The sequence below is a fragment of the Parasteatoda tepidariorum genome, chromosome 5, assembly GCF_043381705.1.
Source record: "Parasteatoda tepidariorum isolate YZ-2023 chromosome 5, CAS_Ptep_4.0, whole genome shotgun sequence".
Lineage (NCBI taxonomy): Eukaryota > Metazoa > Arthropoda > Arachnida > Araneae > Theridiidae > Parasteatoda > Parasteatoda tepidariorum.
This window is the reverse complement of record NC_092208.1, coordinates 85,601,468-85,622,736: the sequence shown is the minus strand read 5'-3', so window position 1 is coordinate 85,622,736 and position 21,269 is coordinate 85,601,468. Positions and strand designations below refer to the sequence as shown.

The 21,269-nt window shown below is 27.6% G+C and overlaps 1 protein-coding gene across 2 annotated transcripts in view; it reads right to left on the bottom strand.

Moving 5' to 3' along the window:
• Positions 1-366: 366 nt before the first annotated feature.
• LOC107457275 (ADP-ribosylation factor GTPase activating protein 3) overlaps positions 367-21,269 on the bottom strand; it is a 30,571-nt gene continuing 9,668 nt past the window's right edge. The window contains exons 3-12 of one of the 2 annotated variants that reach the window (XM_016075407.3): positions 18,489-18,620; positions 16,774-16,948; positions 16,029-16,132; positions 14,730-14,878; positions 13,178-13,450; positions 10,034-10,171; positions 7,494-7,620; positions 5,047-5,256; positions 2,973-3,022; positions 367-562 (exon numbers count right to left, since the gene is read on the bottom strand). In XM_016075407.3, the coding sequence (XP_015930893.1) occupies positions 3,014-3,022; positions 5,047-5,256; positions 7,494-7,620; positions 10,034-10,171; positions 13,178-13,450; positions 14,730-14,878; positions 16,029-16,132; positions 16,774-16,948; positions 18,489-18,620 (1,317 nt within the window). In that variant the 3' untranslated portion in view covers positions 367-562; positions 2,973-3,013. The remainder of the gene's footprint in view (positions 563-2,972; positions 3,023-5,046; positions 5,257-7,493; positions 7,621-10,033; positions 10,172-13,177; positions 13,451-14,729; positions 14,879-16,028; positions 16,133-16,773; positions 16,949-18,488; positions 18,621-21,269) is intronic. The other variant, XM_071180711.1, reaches the window with a different exon arrangement.

The window sequence follows — 21,269 nt, the reverse complement described above, 5'->3', positions numbered from 1 at the left end:
ATAGTGAAAATGATGAGAATTCTAAAACAGTGTAAATGCAAGTATTTTTATATGTGGATAAAACTTGATAAAAATGGNCAATTTGGAGCATGTAGGCGCAGGTTTTCACAATTGGCACGGATCGGCGCAATTGGAGCAGCACTTGCAACACTGGGAGACCTATATCCATGACTTTCCATGATTTTTTCAAAAAAAATAGCAAAAACATTACATTTCATGACAAATTTTGCTCAATACTGAAATTCATGACTTTCCATGATTTTTCATGACTTTCCAGGTAAAGGAAACCCTGTATGTAGAAAGCAAACAACTTGTATGAGCTTATCAGATTTGATAAAAATAACTATAATAAAAGACAAGAAAGAATAAAACATAAATATAAGTAATTTAATAGAAAACTCTCCAAAATGTTTACAACGTAAAATTCTTTTATAAACACATTCTATTATATAATTTTTTGTTTGTTTTCCAATTTATGTTGCAGCAGTTCTTGTGAAGAAGTTGTTGCTTGATTTACAGCACAGGCGGACTCAAAACCATCACCACATTAGGCATAACGATCCTTCAACAGAAATCGCTTTTAGTTATAATTAAAAATTATGGTATGAATAAACAGTAAAAATTTTAAAATCTAAAAAAAATAGATGTATAAGTTTAAGACAATGAAATTCAAATCAACAGCAACATTTTGCAATGACTGAATATATTAAATATATATATATATAGATAGATTTTAAAGATGTCTAGGCAAAATAAAACTTAATGCTTATTGTTTACATTCATTATTACAAAAAGAAATGTATTAAACTTTCTTCGATTGATTATACTATTAGTCTAAGCATTCTCGGACAAAAACATATTACTATGAAAATAAATACTATGATATACAACACAATTTCTTTACAATAACAAAAAAATGTATGCTTAGAAATCAGAAAAGATGATTGATCTTACAGAGTTTTTAGCAGGAAAAAAAATATATTGTTAAAATTGTTTAACTTTGTAGTCAACTTTATATCAAATTGTTAGTAGGGGCAAAACATTTACAAATGTGATTTTAAGTCATTTAAATTTTTAGAGCATAATTTTACCAGTCAAATTGAAATACACAACAAGGAACAATACCCTTTAGCTCAATTTAGCTACAGCTTAATTAGGTTCCAGTAGATAGGATTTCTAAAAATATAGACTGATTAGAAAGGTGTAAACTGTTCAGTGTAGCTCCTTTTTTTCTCCTCCGACTGAAATGCGATTTTTATTAGACAAACATATATGAAAAAAAGAGGCATCGAATTAAAATCACAGTTTGTAAATTTGGACACATCTATTCTTTAGGTTAATACCTCCAAGGTCAACAACAGTGCAAGTTAATTTTTTTTATCATTGTGAGATAATGTTCAATAAGTCAAATAAAAAGACGACTTCTTGATATTATGCACTAAAAAAGTTAAAGGAAAAAGAAACAAAACATCTTTTTAAACTTCTGATTCTAAAAAAATTCATAATCATCATTCTGATAAAGTTCATAATTCTGATTAAAAAATCTGAAACATAATCTTTACACAGAGAAATTTATAAAATATTATGAGAATAAAAAAAAAAAAGAAACAGCATCAAAACCTAAAAGGATTCATAGACAAAGCACTAGGGTACATAAACTATACAAAAAAATCCAATACACAATGATTTAAGCAGAATTATACAATAAACAATTTCAAATCCAACATACATCTCCCAATTACAACAAAATAAATTGCATATTTCTACATTGCTTTATATTTACAAATGAATTTATAAAGATAACAAAAGCTGAAGATGTTAGTTAATAAGAAAGATTCATCAAGAGTGGGTATAGATTAAAACAAGAAAATAAAAATAGCAACTCATACATAAAGAGTATTAGTTTGATATGTGTACTTTTTTCAAAAAACAATTTTTAAACGCATCTAATTCTCACAAAAATTTCTCACTTTTAAAAATACAAAGCTTACTATACATATTATACTTTTAATTTGTTCATAATATTACCTCTCATGTAATGGTATACTTTGTGAAGACAGCTAAAATTCATTACATTAAATTATGTAAAAAAGGTATTTTTAGATTAAATAAACCCATTACATAATAGAATTATCTCATGCCTATATACATAAATAAATATAATTTTAGAAACAGCTTTAAAGCCGAATTTTAAAAATAACTCAAAATTGGGCTTCAGCTGCCCTGAGACCCAGAGATGCCTTTGAAATCACACCTTCAGTAGCCGTAACGATCCTTGAATAAAAATAAATAGACTTAATTATTGTGTATTAAAAACTTCAGTGATTAAAAATTTAAAATTTGTAATGATTAGTTGCAATGATTTAGTAGTAGCAGTAAATGATGCACATTCTTCAGATAATTTGCAAACCATTCATGCAGTTGTCTTATTTAAATTAGTAGCAGTCGCATATGCATTTGAAAGGCAATATTTTTGTAGAGATTAGGTTGGATTTTGATGCAACTTTGGCTTTTGATAAAATTTTGATAGAATCTTGTATAAAAAAAAGTAATTCATTTTGACAAAGCCTGAATTTTTAGGAGACTGAATGTATATTTTCAAAAATAAATATTAAAAATATATACCTTGAAACAAAAAAGAAAAAAAATCAAAATTAAATCAACAACTGTTAAAAGTAATTAATACTATTCATTGCAATAGCCACATTAAAACGCTCCCATTTTATCGAAACTGAACTCAAAATATTTTGAATAGAGTTACTGCAATAGTAAATTAAAAAGTGATTGAACAATAAAATATTTTCTAATACCATAAGTTATTAAATCATTCAATTTGAGTTTTGTTTCAATCCCCTCCCATGTGCAAATAATATTTATTATATAAGCATATTATAGGACATTAAACACGTCAAGAAATTATTTATTTTGCATAGTTAAAAAGTTTTTTGATTTTAGCAAATAGCTCTCCTTACCAGGAGGTTTTCAAAGAGCAAAGCCTATTCAACAGCAATCCTCATTTACGCTGCAAACAGAAGAGTTAAGTTTAGTTCAACATGCAAAGTTGTGAGTAAGAAAATTTAGTTACACATGCAACAAACGAATGCCAACCACAAATTTTCAGTATTTTGTGTTAATTAACATTTTAAAATTCAAGAACAATGAAAAGACAATTACTAGACACCTGACATGATATTTAGGGATATTATCAACCGTTTAAACGCTACAATGAAAAAACCTTAATACTTTTGAATAGTGTATTGAATTTGAACATAATAAAAACATTACTCATTAAAATGTGTATATCATGTGCCTTTTTAAAGCATAAGTAGACGTTTCTAACCCAAAATTTTACAGAAATCAGAGGGTCAAATTACACACTAGTAATATGAATAACTCTGTATCAATTTACTTCTTTCAAGAACTATTTTTAAAATGTTACATGCAGCTAATTAGTTAGTTTTTTATTTTCCTTCGAAATATTTCCTTTACATATTAAAGTTTTTTTTAATTTTTTTTAGAATTTATACTTTTAATTAAATTCATAAAAAAAATTAAGAATCAGAAAAGCTAAGTTTATTCAAGAGTAATTTTAAAAAATACAACACAACGCAAACTTTTAAAGCATACTATAATGATACAATTTTAAAGAATACAGAATATCATCTGAGTAAGATTAGATAATGTTCAGCAGTGTTGTGCCATAAGGATCCCCCTCTGCAATGGATTCTACTTCAGCCCACAAAAAATCGTCCCTCTCCAAAGAATTTGAAATTCCAAACTTCTTAAAGAATTTTACAATAAAATAATTTTCACTTTTTAGTGGTCAACTCAGACACCTAACATAGCAAAAATTTGCTATCTCCCAATCAAAAATAGAGATCGACTTTACTGGGATATACGGCACTTATTTTGAGGATGACATACATCATAACTCAGAATCATCCCAGATCAATTTATTAGCATTCATATAATATGGCAAACAGTGCAACATATAGGATTTTGAAATGAGAAAAGCCAATAAACAAGCAAACAGTTAAAGAGTTGACAACTAAAGAGAATCAAACAATGATAATATTAATAATAAATCTTTTCATTTTCCTGTTTCCCTACTTGTTTGATATGAATATTTTTTAAAAGTTTCGAATGTTAAAAAAGTCAATGTTTTAATTCTTTTGTCCTGAGACGCTATAGCAACCCACATTGGAAGAGCATATGACCTATAAGTTGGGAGCTTGTGTCATTATAGAAAGATATGAACATGTTAAATTAAAGATAAGCTCAATTAAGTTGAAATTCAGCTTAACACTTGAACTATCCACTATTCTCCACTTTTCAAATATTTACAGCTAGTAGTGTTAACAAAAAATATTCCAAGGATATTATGATGAATTTTTAAAACTACCCCATAAAAAAAAAGCAATTGACACTAGTGGGATAAGCATAGAGCACTACAAAAGTAGAGACATGAGGATAAGACAGAGGGAGAACATTGTGAAACCCTAAACTTTTCCCAATGCAGGAATACAAGAAATTTAATCTGACATTAAGACAATTTAGACTTTCTTCTAAATTGACAAATGCATTACAAACAGAACTTTATCAAATAAACTGCAATTTAATAAAACTGCTCATTATGCTGATAAAGAGATCAAGCCTTCCTTCATCAAATTTAAAACTGTAAAAAAAATTTATGGGACTAAGGGATAAAAATAGATTATGGAAAATGCAAATATGTAAAATATAAATTTCTAGGAAAAATATATTTTATGACAATTCATCAAATTAAGAATATCATCTCTCCAAAAATTAGGAGCTCCCAGCACTTTGGTGTAATAAAGAAAAAATAAAATTTAATTCCTAATGTGCCTGTATATTTTATTTTTAAATTCATTGGGCCCAAAAAAAAAATAACAATTTGACAATGTGAAAGTAATGAGGAAGGTTGGCATCCTTCTATAAATGTTAATCAAAGAACAGGAAAGGAATAAGTAAGTAATGGATTAGGAAATGCCAGAAAGTATATCAATGATTCGTAATAAGCTTTACCTGCAGCGAGCTCATCACACCATTGGCAATACTTGAAATTCTACCAGCTACCTTGGTAACTCCATCCCTTACACCTTCTTTGATATCATAGAGATTTGGAGTATTGTACGTTGAGGCACTTGGACTTCTTCTAGAATCACCTCCAAAAAAATCTTCGCTGCTGATAGAGCTGGAACCTTCAAACCTAGTTAGGTTGGCCTTTCTTTCAAACTGTAACAAGAAAAAACTCAATCTTAAACATAATCAGAGTATTTATCATTAGTGGTTTAAAATCTTATCACTGGTAGATTTAGTACAAAAATCTTTTTTAATGAAAATTTCCCAGACTACATAAAAAAAAAAACTGAAAATTTGACTGTAAATTGCATTTAGGTTTTAGAAATCAGACTTATGAAGTATGCTTATTTTAATTCAATTAACAAACAAAAAAATTTTTTGCCTGCAGATTAAATCAGAATATATGAAATAAGATTAAATTTAATAAAGATAACTTAAATTTAATAAAGATAAACTTGGCAAACTTTCGGTTGAGTCAAAATGTGATAAAACAATAAGTACTGGCAAATTCTGCTACTGATACAATGAATGGTCAAAGATAACTTGAATTTAATAAAGATAAACTTGGCAAACTTTCGGTTGAGTCAAAATGTGATAAAACAATAAGTACTGGCAAATTCTGCTACGCCCGAGTTTACTCGAGATAATAAATATTTGTAACATATACACATACCAGAGTTAGCTCTGGATAATTAGGGAAGCAGTTAACGTTTATCAAACTTTATAGCGTTAAACCCCCAAAAAAAGTTTAAATTAGAGATTCTTTTACAGTCGCAGAGCAACTTTAAAATTAATAATTCCGCACACTGCATTGAACTTCATATTACAGCTATAGATTATATATAGTAAATTGAAAGACAAAATAACATTAAATGATGCTAAGTTGTCTCACCATTTAAGTTTGAAGATAATTAGATATCACAGTCTAATAAATTCAATTTTTGGACTAAATTCGCATTGCAAACAGTAAAATCACATATGAGAAAAATGCAAATATGACAGATCTACAATTTATAATTCTGGCACCATTTCATTGGTTTCAAACTTTTCATTGGTTTTGTTAAACTTGAGTTTAATGAGAGGGATAAGGCTAATTTGATCTGCACAATGGAATTATATTTGGCTGACATTTGGAAATGGTAGCCTAGCATTGCCAACTGATGTGGATTTTAACAAATAACCAATCAGGAACTGAAACATTAAAAAATGACTTCCTTAATTAGTCAGTAAATGTTTTACCTGAACTATCGATACTATTTAGTATCATTCAGTTAATGTTTTATGCAAAGTAATCATACTCTTTTTTTTTTTTCCTTACACACAGAAAAGCAAAGATCATAATATTTAAATATATTGCGCTATTTTTACATCAAAACGATATTTTTTGCATTAAACTTCATTACATAAAGCATGTTTATTATTTATTTTTAAAAAAAAACTTAAATTATCTTTTTCCACATCATTAGAAAATGTTTGCAAAACATTAAACTAAATTTATCAACTAAAACCCTTAAGCACAACACAAAATCCTTTCAACACTAATTTTCTATATGAGTTGCTATAGTTGAAATATTATAATTGATATTTCAAATAATCCCTTTTATAGCAGAACATTAAAAATTGAATCAATGAACTTTTTTGAAAAAATGCACATAAGTTAAAAAAAGAAATTATATTTAATTTTTAAAGGGTATTGAACAGCCAACCCGATTCTGAGTTTACAACTATCAATGAAATTTGTTGCCTTGTAATATTATACCGACCCCAGAAGACAAGGGAACTCATGGACCAAGCACTGGGTTGAACTATTCTTCGTTGAGGACTTTTTTATGGCATTTACCCGCATTTGCATTACATGGAGAGAAAAACCACGAAAACATACGACAGTTAGATTATCAGATGGCAAGGGGATTCTAACTCATGATTCGTCTACCGCAGAGGATATTTTACATTAGCACTACGGTCAGTGTGAACCGGGAACAGAATTTGCATCAACCAGTCACTGCTGGATTATGAATCAGAGTCACCTCATTGAAAGGTGAATGTTCCATCCCCTGAGACACCAAGGCTAATTGATTGATTTTTGAATTCATTTTCTTTAAGAGAATTGATGAATTTTTTTTTCTTTTTTTTGATAAAAAAATCTTCAAAATCTTAAACAATTATCCCAGATAATATACAAATTGGGGGCTAAAAAAATATAATTTTAATATTATAACTATTTTTTGAGAAAGCATAAGGAAAGTTAAATAAATGGATAATAAACAATAAATATGATGAAATGTATGGATAACAAACTCATTATTATTATTATTATAAGTAGCTTTTGTAAAAATGTAGAGCAAGATAAAAAAATAAGCAAAAAAAATTTTTAGCAAGTATTATCTTACATCATTATCACTTGACAATCCAAAAAACTGGTCAGATGATATTCCTTTAGCGTTCCCAAACTTTTTTTGGGCTTCATCACTAGATCCTAAATTGGAAGTTGATGCAGATTTCTTTGCTCTACTTCCACTATGCGAAAAAAAAAAATTACAAACTTATATATATACATTTCTTTCCTAAGCAGAATTATCAATCAAAAAATTAATAAGTTTGAAAGAATATAAAAGTAGAATACCAAAGAGAGAATCAATCTTGGAGATTTGGTTAAATATATATTAATTATACATATCTAAAATATTAATACTCTGCTATAATAGGACAGATAAAATAAGAATTAATAAATCAATAAAAGATGGTATAGGCAAAAAGAATTTTTTCCAATCACTTAAGTAATAACACTCTGCAATAAAAAGATGGGCAAAAAGGAATTTTTGTCAATCAGTAAAATAACAATACTCAGCATTATAAATATAGAAAGTTATTAAAAGTTATTGAATATAAAAATCCATGCAATATTATTTAAACAAAAGTCTTTAATCCACACTGATCACGGCACTAAGAATAGTTATTAAATAGAGTTAGTTTAGAAAATTAGATACATTTAGTTCTTTTGTTGTCATTATAGTAAACAATGGTAACATTTATCAAACTTGTTAATTAATAAACTGGAAAATTATACAGATTTGTTTACTTAATTCGATTAAGAAATATACAGAAAACAAGATAGCATACGTGGCAATACTTTTACTTTCGTTACTTGCAATGAAAGTAAAAGTAAAAAGTACATACTGGGCAATTCCATATGTGACGGAATGATATTTTGACTTGCAAAATAACAATTAATTGAAGTTTCTATGTATTTAATTTCAAATAAACATTTTTTTTCCTCATGCATATCATTATTATTGGCATAATGCGCTTCATAAACTAAAAAAACAGTTAATAACAATTAATTGAAGTTTCTATGTATCTAATTTCAAATAAACATTTTTTTTTCTCATGCATATCAATATTATTGGCATAATGCGCTACATAAACTAAAAAAAACAGGATTTTCTATCTTTTTTACTTTTAATTTTACGAACTTTTTATTTGCGTGACGGAATGACATTTCGGCAACCAAGCTTTTGGCATGCCGCTTAGAACTGGTAGTTTCTGCGAATTTTGCAGCTATTATTTTTCTGAACTATTTTATACTTTTAGTATAATGTGTAAGCAATGTAAAATGTGAATTTGGAAAATTAACCTCAGGTTGGCTAGCAGTTATTAACATCTATTTGCTGTGACGGAATGACCGTGACGGAATGACAAAAAGTTTAGTAGAAGAAAGCCTTCATTTAAAAAATGTTTTATTAATATGTAAATGATAAACAGAATGTAACAGATAAACAGGATTAATATTTATGTAAGAATTAGTAAAAATTTCAACAGTTTGAAAATTAGGTTGTCTCTGAAGAGGTTTTGTGTCTAACTTGCCAATGTCACGTCTGATCTTCGTTCTCAGGAAATTTATGCATTATTAAGACATGTGACGGAATGGCGTAAAAGAAGTTACTTTTATTTTATATATTAAACTTAAAATGATAATGTCTTAAATGTTTAAATTTTGTACTACATGCATATTTTTATCAAAATATTGCAAAAGAAAGATACATTTCTTTTATTTTATAAGTATTTTTCAAGAAAACAATTTGAGCACAAATGTGAACAATTCACTTGTCAGCCATGTGATTACTTTAGAATGCTGCCAGATTCAAAAAATTTAAAATTATCAAAAATGAAACGGCAATATGTAGACTTTGGCTATTTTTGAACATATTTCTAAGATTAAAATATGCAATTCAAAAAAAAAAAAATTTTCACTTAAAAGTTGACACTTCCGTGGAATTGCCCACTTTTACTTAGTTACTTTTAAAACTTAGAACCTTGACTTGTTTGATTTCCTCAAAACGTACTTTAAAATCGCTACATTTTTCGTTCCGTACTTTTTACTTGTTACTCCGGATTAAACTACTCGTACTTTTACTTGTTACCTTTTAAAAGTAACATTCCAATGTATGCAAGATAGAATAAGCCTTTAAATTAAACGTCAGCAAGACATTAAGTTACACTATGCTAGTCCTGAGTCCCCAGAGCTCTATCCACACCAGATGTTAAAAAACAGATGATTTTTGGAGAGTTAGCATTAATAAAATATCAAAATAAAACAAAGCCATTATTAAATATTTAGACACACTATAATCATAACATCATTTATGGGTAACAAGAATATACAAATACTCAAAACTAGAAAAATTTATTTACTTACATATTTAATAAAAAGTGTTACATTAATTAATCAGTAAAGGCCAAAAGCTTATTTATGGAAACAGTTTTTAAAACAAGTTTTGACGGTTAGGAATAGGAAACTAAAAAAATTATAATATTTCAATAAAAAATATAGCTAAAAAATTATAAATTTTTGGGCAAAAAGTATAAACTGATATTAAAAATGCTATTAGATACTTATTTAGTTTAAATTTATTAAGATAATAATACAAACCTTGACGATCCTTTGGAAGAAGTGGAATCAATGGATGGCCGCTTTTCTAATTTTTCATTAATCCAGGAACCTTTTGCAGTTATATCATTTAATCTAGAATAAGATGAATCTCTGGATAAAAATGGACTGTCCCCATATCTGTAATAAATAATAATAATAATTTATAATGAATAAATAAGAAAGAAAACGCTAAACAGACTTCATGCTAAATACAAGATATAAAATAGCTATGAATCTCTGAATAGAAATGAACTATCTTCATATATGCAAAAAAAAAAATTATAGAGTGAAAATAAAAAATAAAACATTCTGATACTCTTAATCTAGTGATTGGATATTTACACAAAATTATTTTAATGTTTCAAGAGTGTAACCTCATTGACCTGACTGATATGAGGCATCTTTTCATTTGTTGGCCTCCTGTTTTATCAGAACTGGTCAAAAGTGTCAAAAGTCTTGCTGCCTAGCGGAATTTTGTTTTTAATGTAAATTTGTAAATTTTCTTGTTTTTGTTTTCTACTTACTTCTGTAAGCATCATGCAATACTTTGCGGTGCATGAGGAGTTTTCAATCGTTTAAATAAAATAAAAAGGGTGCAAACTTAAAACTGCTAGTTAAAATGTGCAAATAATATTTTAAATTAAAAAATCAGTTATGAAACCTCCCTCTGATTCTGATAAAGCATTTTTTTTTTTACTAGATTTGGATGTGGGAAGCTTTACTACCGATTTGGAAAAATGTGGTCCTATTTATTTTAACAATGATCAATTATTATAATTATAAAAAGCAAAATTTTCGAAAAGAACAGAAAAAGTAAAACAATTTGAAATATGTCAAGTCTTAGCAGACTAAAGAATTGCAGTTTGTTACTAGTGTTAGTGTTATACTAACAATATAGTTGTTGCTTTTTTTTTATTACAAGTATAGACCAGTAGGGGCAAGTATAGACCTGTGTTCAAAGGTTACAAAAGCAAAGCCTGCATTGTCAAATATCTAACTCCAAAGGGGGTTGGTTATTTACTTATTTTGCTGAAAAGGAAAGAGGAGGGGTATGACAATATGACCAGAAATACTCAGGAAAAAAATGGACTTTTCCCTAATTTTTCCAGGCTGATTTTCTCCAATCTCCAGAAGAAAAAAAAATACTATAACAAGACAAATGTTTTTGGAGGGAAAAAAATAGAACATCATATTTTTAGATCTAAATATCAAATTTATTCATTTTTCATGACTATTTGAGTATATATGTTAAATTCTCTGACATTTCTAGATTGTTAAAATTGCCTCACTTTTTTGTTTTGTAACCGCCCCAGAAAGAGCAATGCTTACATGAGAAATGCTTACATTAAAATCCCATTTCCTTGAAAAAAAAAATTTTAAAAAATTGGATTCAGAAAAAATTTTATATTTGAAATAAAAGGAAAATTTGGTGGAAAAAATTGTTGAAGAAACATTTTTTTTTAAAGGGCTTGAAGAAAAACACAAAAGATTGTTAAAAAATATTCCACTCAAAAATTTATTAAATTAATCAAAACATTAATTTTGATTTGGCAAAGTTAGATCATTTATTGGAATCCTAAAATTAGTAAATTATTACAGATCACAGCAGTAAAAAGTTAAAACAAAGTCTTGTATATGCATATGACTTTCTCACACAAGATTGGAAAGTGTTTGTTTTCACTGATAAGGGGGCTGAGGGAATTTAAAATATATGCTCATGTAACTTTTGAATGACCCCATATTTACAGCATTGTTTTTTAAAAAATACATTCTATTAAAAAGGACATTCAATTTAATACAGGGCCACTAGGCATTTGCCACCTCGCAAAATATGCTAAAATCGTAAATTTAGCAAAAATAATTGTAAATTATATTAAATCTAGATACTCTAACCATAAGCAACGAGAAAGATTACTAAAGCATAACACCAACTACCATAAAATACAGATGAATAGTTAATAAGTTTGTTGGCCTCACGCGATATCGCACAATGAAATTCTGCCTACAGTTTGTGTAATAAAACAGATTAAGTGGTAGCAAGATGAATATTATCATCCAACTATTTAAGCAGAAAAATATCTTTTCTCCTGACAATAAATAACATATAAAAAACTTAACAACATAACGTAGCTTTAGGTTTACCATTATATTACTGCCTCTTGTCTAAGAAGTTAACAAAAATTAACCCCAACCTATTCCTATTTCTTTCCCATTAATATCTTATTTACTACTTCCAAACTGCAAAATGACTCTTGACTGCCTTTTATAAAATAATTTTACTCCAAATTTGTATTTTGATTTGAGTTTTTAATGGGGGGAAATCAATCATAAAAAGTTTTAAGTTCTGTCTTTGACTAAGAATTTTGAAAATCCGCAAATAATTTGCGGCACTTGGCGCGGGCCCAGTTTATATAATACTAAAGGGTATAACCTTAATAATCTTATTTGATATAATCAAATTATTGCATATAAACTTGTTGACAATTTCACTTATATTGGTTCAAATATTAATGCCTTAAACGATATAAGTACAAAATAAAGAGACATTATAGCAGCTAATAATTATCCTTCACGGCTTAAGAACATTTCTAAAATCAAAATTAATTGGAAGACAAACAAAAATAATGCTATATAAAAAATCATTAGACCTTTATTGACCTATGGATCCAAAACATGGCCTTTAACTAAATAGCAAGCAGATCCGCTAACTGTTTTCAAAAGAAAAAGCCTTGAGAAAAATCTTTGGTTCTATGAATGTGGATGGCTTATGGAGATGACACAATTTTGAACTATACAAGCTATTCAAGGAAACTGATATGAACAAATACATCAAAATAAGCTGCTTAAAACTAGCAGGTCACATCTGTCGAATGGACCCTTCCTTCTTGACTCTTAAGATCTTCAATTTCAAACCAATGGGAATTAGAGTTAGAGGTAGGCCTAAGATCAGATGGCTTAACTGCGTGGAAGAGGATTGCAAAATCCTAAAATTTACTATCTGGAGAAAAATCGCAAAGAAAAGAGTAGAATGGAGGAAGATTCTAGGGAAGGCTCTGGCCCACAAAGGGCTGTCATAGCAGTTATATGTGGTAAAATACACATTTTTAAAAATTAAAAAAAAAAACTAATTATTTACAAACATACTTGGGTGGTCCACTAGTAAATCCTAAATATTCAAAAAAATCATCAGAATCTCCCTCCTTATCTTTAGATTTTTGTGAACCAGCAGGCGCTTCTTGAGTTATAAGCTTCATTTCAGATGCTGCAGAGTGAGCGACCGGCCCAGTGCTCCTTCCACCAAAACCCATTCCTAAACGTTCTAACTGCTCAGCTTTTTTAGGATTTGTTTGCCGTAATTTCTCTTCAGTTTTTTTCTGCTCGAGACTTAAATCTTTGTAAGCTAATCGAACAGATGCCCTAAAAATGCATACATACAATTTTAATGAAGTAAAAAATTAATAATTACTGAAATCAGATAAACAATTTAATAAATATATGTCGAACTTAAAAATCAGACAACGAAAAAACTACTTGAATAAGCCACTTTAAGAATGATTAATCAGCTATCTTACAATGACAATGGTTGCTCTCAGAGCATGCCTTTAACAACATTTTACTAACAAAATATACTATTTTTAGTTCTTTTTGTTTAATTTTGTTAGACAAAAATCTTGGATTCTCATTTGTTTATACAGCGTGGATATATATAATAAATTTTTTTAAATAAAAAACATGTATGTTAAAAAATTTTATTGTTTGAGACATGTCAGGAATGAGTTATCTTGTTAAAAGAATTATTTTAAAATATAATTTGCATAAATCTGCATTTTTCATAAACTACAACATATGCATCGAAAATATTTTCTTTGAAATTTTTTTATATATTTAAGAAATCTTGATTGATATTCATAGTTAATAACCTGTAAACCAAAACTTTCGAGTTGTTCTCATCACACATTGATAAACTGCACAAAACAAGAGGAAATCAGATCTAAAAATGTATGTTATTTCTTAAAATTTCTCAAGAAGTGGAATTAATTGATTTGAGCAGCAAATGGCTCATTAAAAAATATAAAAAATTAATGATCAATTATTAATTTATTTAGATCCATTTCTAATATTTGGCTAAAAAAATTCTATGCTTAATTACTTTTTGTTAAAAATATTATATTTGCAAACATATATTTTCATTGCACATTAAACAAACCTTTCATCCTTCATGCGAACTAATTAAAATACAATGTAATGATTTTTTTTTTTTTACCCATTTATGTCTCAGGTTTGCAACCCAACTTAAAATAGCTAAAGATTGCTTAAAATACAACCATGCAACAATCAATAAAGATTCTAATTAACAACCAATTTTAAATTACTTATTACACTAAAATAATTAACATAAATTGTATGATTTTTAACTAATTTTAAAGTTTAATTTAAAAGGAAACACAAATTTGTTTTGGAAAATATTTGTAAGTAATTACATTAAAAAAAAGGCAAAATAAGAAATTAAGACAAAAATTCTAATAAAAACTTAAATATTCCCAATTAAATTGAAAAAGACTTGGCAGCTGTACTTTAATTAGCAGTTTCCTTTTTATACATGAGTTTTTAATAGATTTATTTAGGAAAAGAAGTTGTGAAAAAAAATTTGCTAGAATTACATCAAAAAAACTTTTAATAAGTAATAAACTCTTACATTTGCTTTTCTTGTTCTTCAGGGGGAATCTCAACAGCTGATGCAGTTTCAGCTTGCTCCCTCAATCTATCTAATTGTTCAGCTTCTTTCTCAATATCATCAAAATTAGCATTCACACGTTGAGCACCTAATCCTTTTTTTCCTCCTAACTAAAAGAGAAAAATTAATATATTTTGAAAAATCAAAATAAAATAAACTCGAGTAAATTTTTCTTTTTAATACCAACTCTTCCTTAACAGTAAACAAATGAATGGACAAAATTCCTTTTAAAGCTCAATAAAAAAATATAATACTAGAAAAATTTTTAATCTAACTAGTTTTATCTATCATAATATCTCTAACCACAGTAATTTTTAGACAAGACTGGGAACTGAAAATGCACTAAATACTTTATTAAAATGCAATTAGTATTTCTTGCTAAATACCAAAAGATTATCTAAAATGTGTAAATGAAGCAAGCTTTTTTGCAAAAACAATTTATAAAATTAGATTTTAAAAAAAATTAAAACAAAAAATTAAAAAAATAAAATAAACTGATGAGAAATACAATTAAATTTGAATGAATAGACAGCATATCTACATGAATAGATGAGATATTTCAAATAAAGTATAATCTAAGCTTGAAATAAGGCTATTTGATGCACATAAAAGAGGATAGAAATCATGGTTACAATGTTCAAATTACTATAAATTTCAACAATATAATAATTCATTCAGATTTAATATTTTTTAAGAGTCATGTTCTAAGCTTAAACAGGTTATTTTGGACTGGTACTGTCATAGAATTAGTTTTTACTCTATGTTAAGTACAATTATAATTGAAGTATTTTGCTTACAAATTTCAAAATAAATAGCCATTTTAGCATTTTGTTACAACTTTTCAATGATTTATTTCTGCCAAACAACGTTTAAACTTAGCTCAGACCCTGATATTGATACATTGTTTGAAGCTTATTATCAAATCAATAAACTTATCACAATAGAATTTCACTAAACACTCATTGGTATATCTTAGAAAACAATTTGTTAAACTAGAAGGTAGGGTTTTAAATGTATAAACCAGAAAATTTAAATACTACAAAATATAATTGACATCAACCAAATATTAACATTTTGCAGAAAGTATATGCTAAAAATAAAATCTAATTCAATTTATAAAGAATTCAAATTCATTAATAAAGCCAAAAATATAGCCAGTTTACAATACCAGAAAGAACATTTACACAACATCCTAATCATTATACATTTTTTAGAGCTTAAAGCAATAAAAATATATAGATTTGTAATAAATAAAATTACCCCTTTTTTAGCAGCATTCGGTTTTCGGATTCCTAAAGAAGCTTTTTTAGGCTCTGATAATTTATCACTAGCTATCGGATCAAGAGATACACCTAGTCTAGAATCTATTAAAAGATAAAAAGGAAATTATATTACTCATTAATAATAATAAAAACAAATTTAATAGAAAATTACACAATACTTCTTTATATAATTAAATAAAACATTCTGTCAAAATAACCTACAAGATTTTATTTATACTGACTTCTATGATGATTTTAGTGAAAATGTTGAATAAGTCAAAATTTTTAATTTTATATTAATTATTAATTTATATAATTAATTTTAAAATTTATTAATATAAAAAGTTTAGAATTTTGAGAAAATATTTTCTTAAAAATATTATACCACAAGATTCTATTTATAATGGCTTGTTGTATAATGATTTCAATGAAAACACTCAATAGGTCAAAAATATTGATTTTACATTAATTATTCATTTTATATTAATGATTAATTTTACATTATTAATTAATTTTAAAATTTAATAAAAACTAAAGTTATTTTTAAAAATTTTAAATATGGCAAGAATATACTTAAAAATATTTAAGACATTAGGGTTTAGCATTACTCTTTTCTTAATACCAATCACAAAATATAAAACATTTTAAAAATTACCACAATACTTTAAGTTTACATTTTATTTTAGGCTTGTAATCTCAAGTAATTCCGAAATTGAAAATAATATTGCCTTTGAAATAATTACCCATATTATTAGATTCCTGCGAAAATTCTGAATTTTTAAGGCAAGAGCCATTGCTTATTGTATCATTTATATCATCTTTATGATACAAATGTGCTTCATCAATGTCTTTAAAAAAGTCGTGCTCTTTCTTTTCAGGTGAGATAGGTGCTTCAGCATGAGGAATTTCAATGTGAATCTGAAATATAATTTAATAAAAAAAATGAAATATATATAAATGTATATATAAAACTCAATTTCAGGGTATGCAAAAATTTCACAATTTGTAAAAATTGCGGATTTGAGACAAAATCACGACTAAAGCGTGTCATTAAGTGATTATTCAAAAGTGTGATTTGGAACTTGCGGGTCGTAATGATATAATAATTTTAAAAAATTCCAAAATTTCAAAACAAGGTGGAATTTCCAAACTGATGAAATAGGACTGACAAAAACCATGTGGACAATAAAATTGTCACACATCAAAAAGAAATTCTACAAAATGCACAATTCAAAATTTCCTGTGTATGATAATGTAGAATTAAAAAACAATGAAAATGGACTGCATTGACTGGCCAAAATGCGATTGACAAAAATGCAAAAAATTCACATGGGACTGTGTATGAATCGTCAAGAATTGAGTGCAAAATGCACGATTCTAAGTTTGCTGAACAAAATAATATCGTATTAAAACATTGAAATCTTAAAAACCAAGTGAAAATTCATTTCTACCAAAAAAAGGTCTTCAAAGCCACACAGATTCACTGTGGAATCGTCATTAATCGAGTAAATCGAGAAATGATTACTAACAAAAATGCACGATTCGGAAATTGCAGTACATTATAATGGCAAATTAAAATATGGAGATTTTAAAAACCACGTGGAATTCTGTAGCAAAAGTTGCAAAAATAGTGCAACCACACAAACCACATGAATTTATTCGTTGTTGATTGGAATTGACGATAATTATAGTCTTTTTGTTACTTTTTTATTGAATAAGAATGTTTTGATGTCTGTTTACCTTGAAGACTTATTATCCGGAAAAATATATTTTCCGGACCTGCCAAAGTTCGATAATTCCGTAAATGGAACCTTACACTGCATATATATCACTGTAATTCCTTATAATACATTAAATATTCTTATGGAAAAAAGGTAGAGAGTACTTAATATGGAAACTTAAAATAAAATGCTAATTTAAAACTATTTTTGAGAATATTTTCTGAAATGCTATAAAATGTTGACCTTATTAATAAAAATTCCAAACAAAAATTAAGTACTTAACTAAAACTAGAAATGAAGAGCTTTGCTAAACTATGACAAACAATACAAACAATGCAACATGTTGTTTAACCTTTTAATTGATCCCAAATGTGCAGCATTATAGTGTTTCAAATTAGTTGATATGCTATTTAATAATAAATCATATGTTTTGTGGTTTGTTTTTTCTCTTAATTTTATAGATAGTTTTTAACTATGTAAAAAAGTCAGGCTCCTTCAGATATAGCAAAGTGAGAACACTTCAGAAAAATTGTCTAGATATGTAGTTTATGAGACAATTAACCCCATATTACTTTTTTGTTTATATATAATTAACTAATGTTACATTGGATTTCTAGTATTCCTGCATTAGATATGTCCTGTGTTACTTTTACTCATGTCAGCTTGGTCTTGTTCCCCGTATTCAGATACCAATTTTTATTTTAAATTTAGCAATTTACAAAGAAAAATAAACTTACCTTAGTTCCATGAAGTCTCATAGCAGCTGCAGCGGAATGATGCAATTTTTCACGATATAATTGAGCAGCTCTGCTGTTGTACTTCTGTTGAGCATCATGTGATCCACATCCATGCTGTTGGAAAAACAAGTGCTGGAAGACAAAAATATGTTATTTATTACTACAAAATTTCAACAGTAGCAAACAGTATAGTTAAAGGCAAAATAAAGATTATCGGTACTTTGGGATTATTCCGTCGACATATCAACGCTCACGAGAATGCGCTATTCCCTTGGCACCATCATAATGAAAAGTAAATTACAAAATAAACATTCTAAATACATTAAAATTATCAAATAATAATAATAATAATAATTATAGCAACAAAAAAATTTAAGTGCAAAAATATGTGATAAAAAAGTGTAATAAAAAGAATCAAAACAAAGTAAAAACTTCTTTTTTTAATAATTACACCTTAAATTATTCTTGAATCTAATCATATATTATTATAAATCATTTCAGCGACCAAAACTCCTTGATAGCTTTTAAAGCGCAAAAAAGCAAGTCATTATCCTTGTGCAATCGTCGTCACATAAATTTGTTTAAATATGAATCTAAGTGTTTTAGGGTATTTTTGCTGTGTTGGGTGAATATAAAATTTGCGGTTATTGGCACAAAAGCTACCTTTTGGAGATAATATCGGGTTTGGTGAAAATAGGCGACAAAATAATCCCAAAGTACGATAATGGTTGATGGGATAATCCCAAAGTACCAGATTATCCATTGAAGAAAATTTAAAACACATATTACTGATAATTTAAGGAACTCTATGAAGCCAAACAAATTTAAAACAAATATTACCTAAAATCAAACCTCTTCACTTAAAGTTTAGTTTTGCTAACTTTTTGATACATTGAAAAATATCTCCTATTTTACCATGTTAAGAACTTATTTTAGCAAATGTTTCTGGCTCTTCTCTGAATAACTTGAAATGTCCTTTATCATTTTGTTTACATTTTGATTTCTTATTGATATTCATTTGTATTTAGCTGCATACAGGGAATAAAATTTCTGATCGCAAGCTCTCAATTGGTGACCATATACTCAGTGCTCGAAACTAAGTTTTGCCGCATAAAATATCTTGTTTGAAATCAAACTACCATATTTTCCCCAGAGTTAGCAGCGGACAAAACATTATAAATGGGAGGCAAGAGTTTCAGATTACACATGAAGAAAGATATGCATCATAAAAAGACTGAAATCTGTGTAATCAAGTGTGTTACATGGGTAATTGTAACACGAAGTGAAAAAACCCTGAAAATGTTGTGCAAGAAATTGACATCAAATTATTAATTTATATTCCATACATGTTTCATATTTAACATAGGTTTTTGTACTAGTATTTATAATTAAATTACCTACTAATGAAAAATATCACACCTTTATAGTAATTAATTCAAGAAAAAACTTACTCCTTGCAAGAATCAGAATATTGGATTTTAAAAAGGCAAAAATACAAAATTTGATATTGAATTCTTAAATCGTGTAAATACAAATTGTGATATTGAATTCTTAAATCGCGTAAATACAAATCACAATGCATAATTTTTAGAATGTGTGAATATGTATCATGATGCATAGTTCTCAAATCCCGTATAAATATGAATACCGATGTTTGATATGACAAAGGTGTGAATACAAATCACATTATTGGACTTTTAAAACTTGTGAATATGAATCTCGACATTGGATTTTAAACTCAAGTGAATACAAATCATGATATTGGTTTTTTTTAAATCACACGAATATAAGATCACGATCCACAGTTTCTAAATTATGAAAATACAAATCGCAGCGCAATCCAAATACAAATCGCAGGATTAATAGATTTTGATTCACGTAAGTCCACGAACCAATGATATTGAGATATGCGGAATTATGCGATATTCATAGAAAACTCACATGTCCTGCTTCAAGTTTTGAGGCCCAGGCGATTGATACGAAAAAAGAAAGAAAAATAGACAGAAAAAAAAAACAGAATTCTGGGATTAGCCCGGATTAAAATCAACCTTGGTGTCATCTCTGCCTGCATTTCAGAGTTATCCCTAGGAATAAAAAGAGACAGAGCATTTCCTCTTTAAAGGGGTACTTTAAATTTTAAAAGGGCACTCACTAAATATTGTAAATATTTATCAAAATGTGTAGTATTATGTACTAACTGAATTTTATCCTCAACAATTTATAAATTACCATCTTATACTATTTTATGAGTATATTTCAAAAAGTTATTTATATTATATATACAGTGAAACCTGTGTATAACGATACTGTCTATAATGATAAACCTGTCTATAGCGATATTTCCTTGAGGTCCCGGTGAAATTCCTATTTACTCAATGTATTTTTAACCTGTTTATAGCGATAACCACTTTTCAGTTAAACATGTCTACAACGATAATTTTTCCTCTTTTGATAGTTGATAGTTCTATTCCGATTTTTCTACCGTTGGAAAACGACTCCCCATCGAGCCTAAATGTGAGATAACAAAATGTTTTTTTTTTTCTTCCCCATCTCCTTTGTATGTAATATTCTTAGGGAGAAAATTGTAAGAAGGGAGAAAATTGTAAAGGCAGTAAAAAATCAAAACAGAGGTTTACTGTTCTACTTTGTGCAAACAGTACTGGAATCGATAAACTGAAGCCGTTCGTTATAGGCAAATACGCTAAACCTAGATGTTTTAAGAATGTGAAAAGTTTACCAGTTGACTACAAGGCAAACAAAAGAGCCTGGATGACAGAAGAA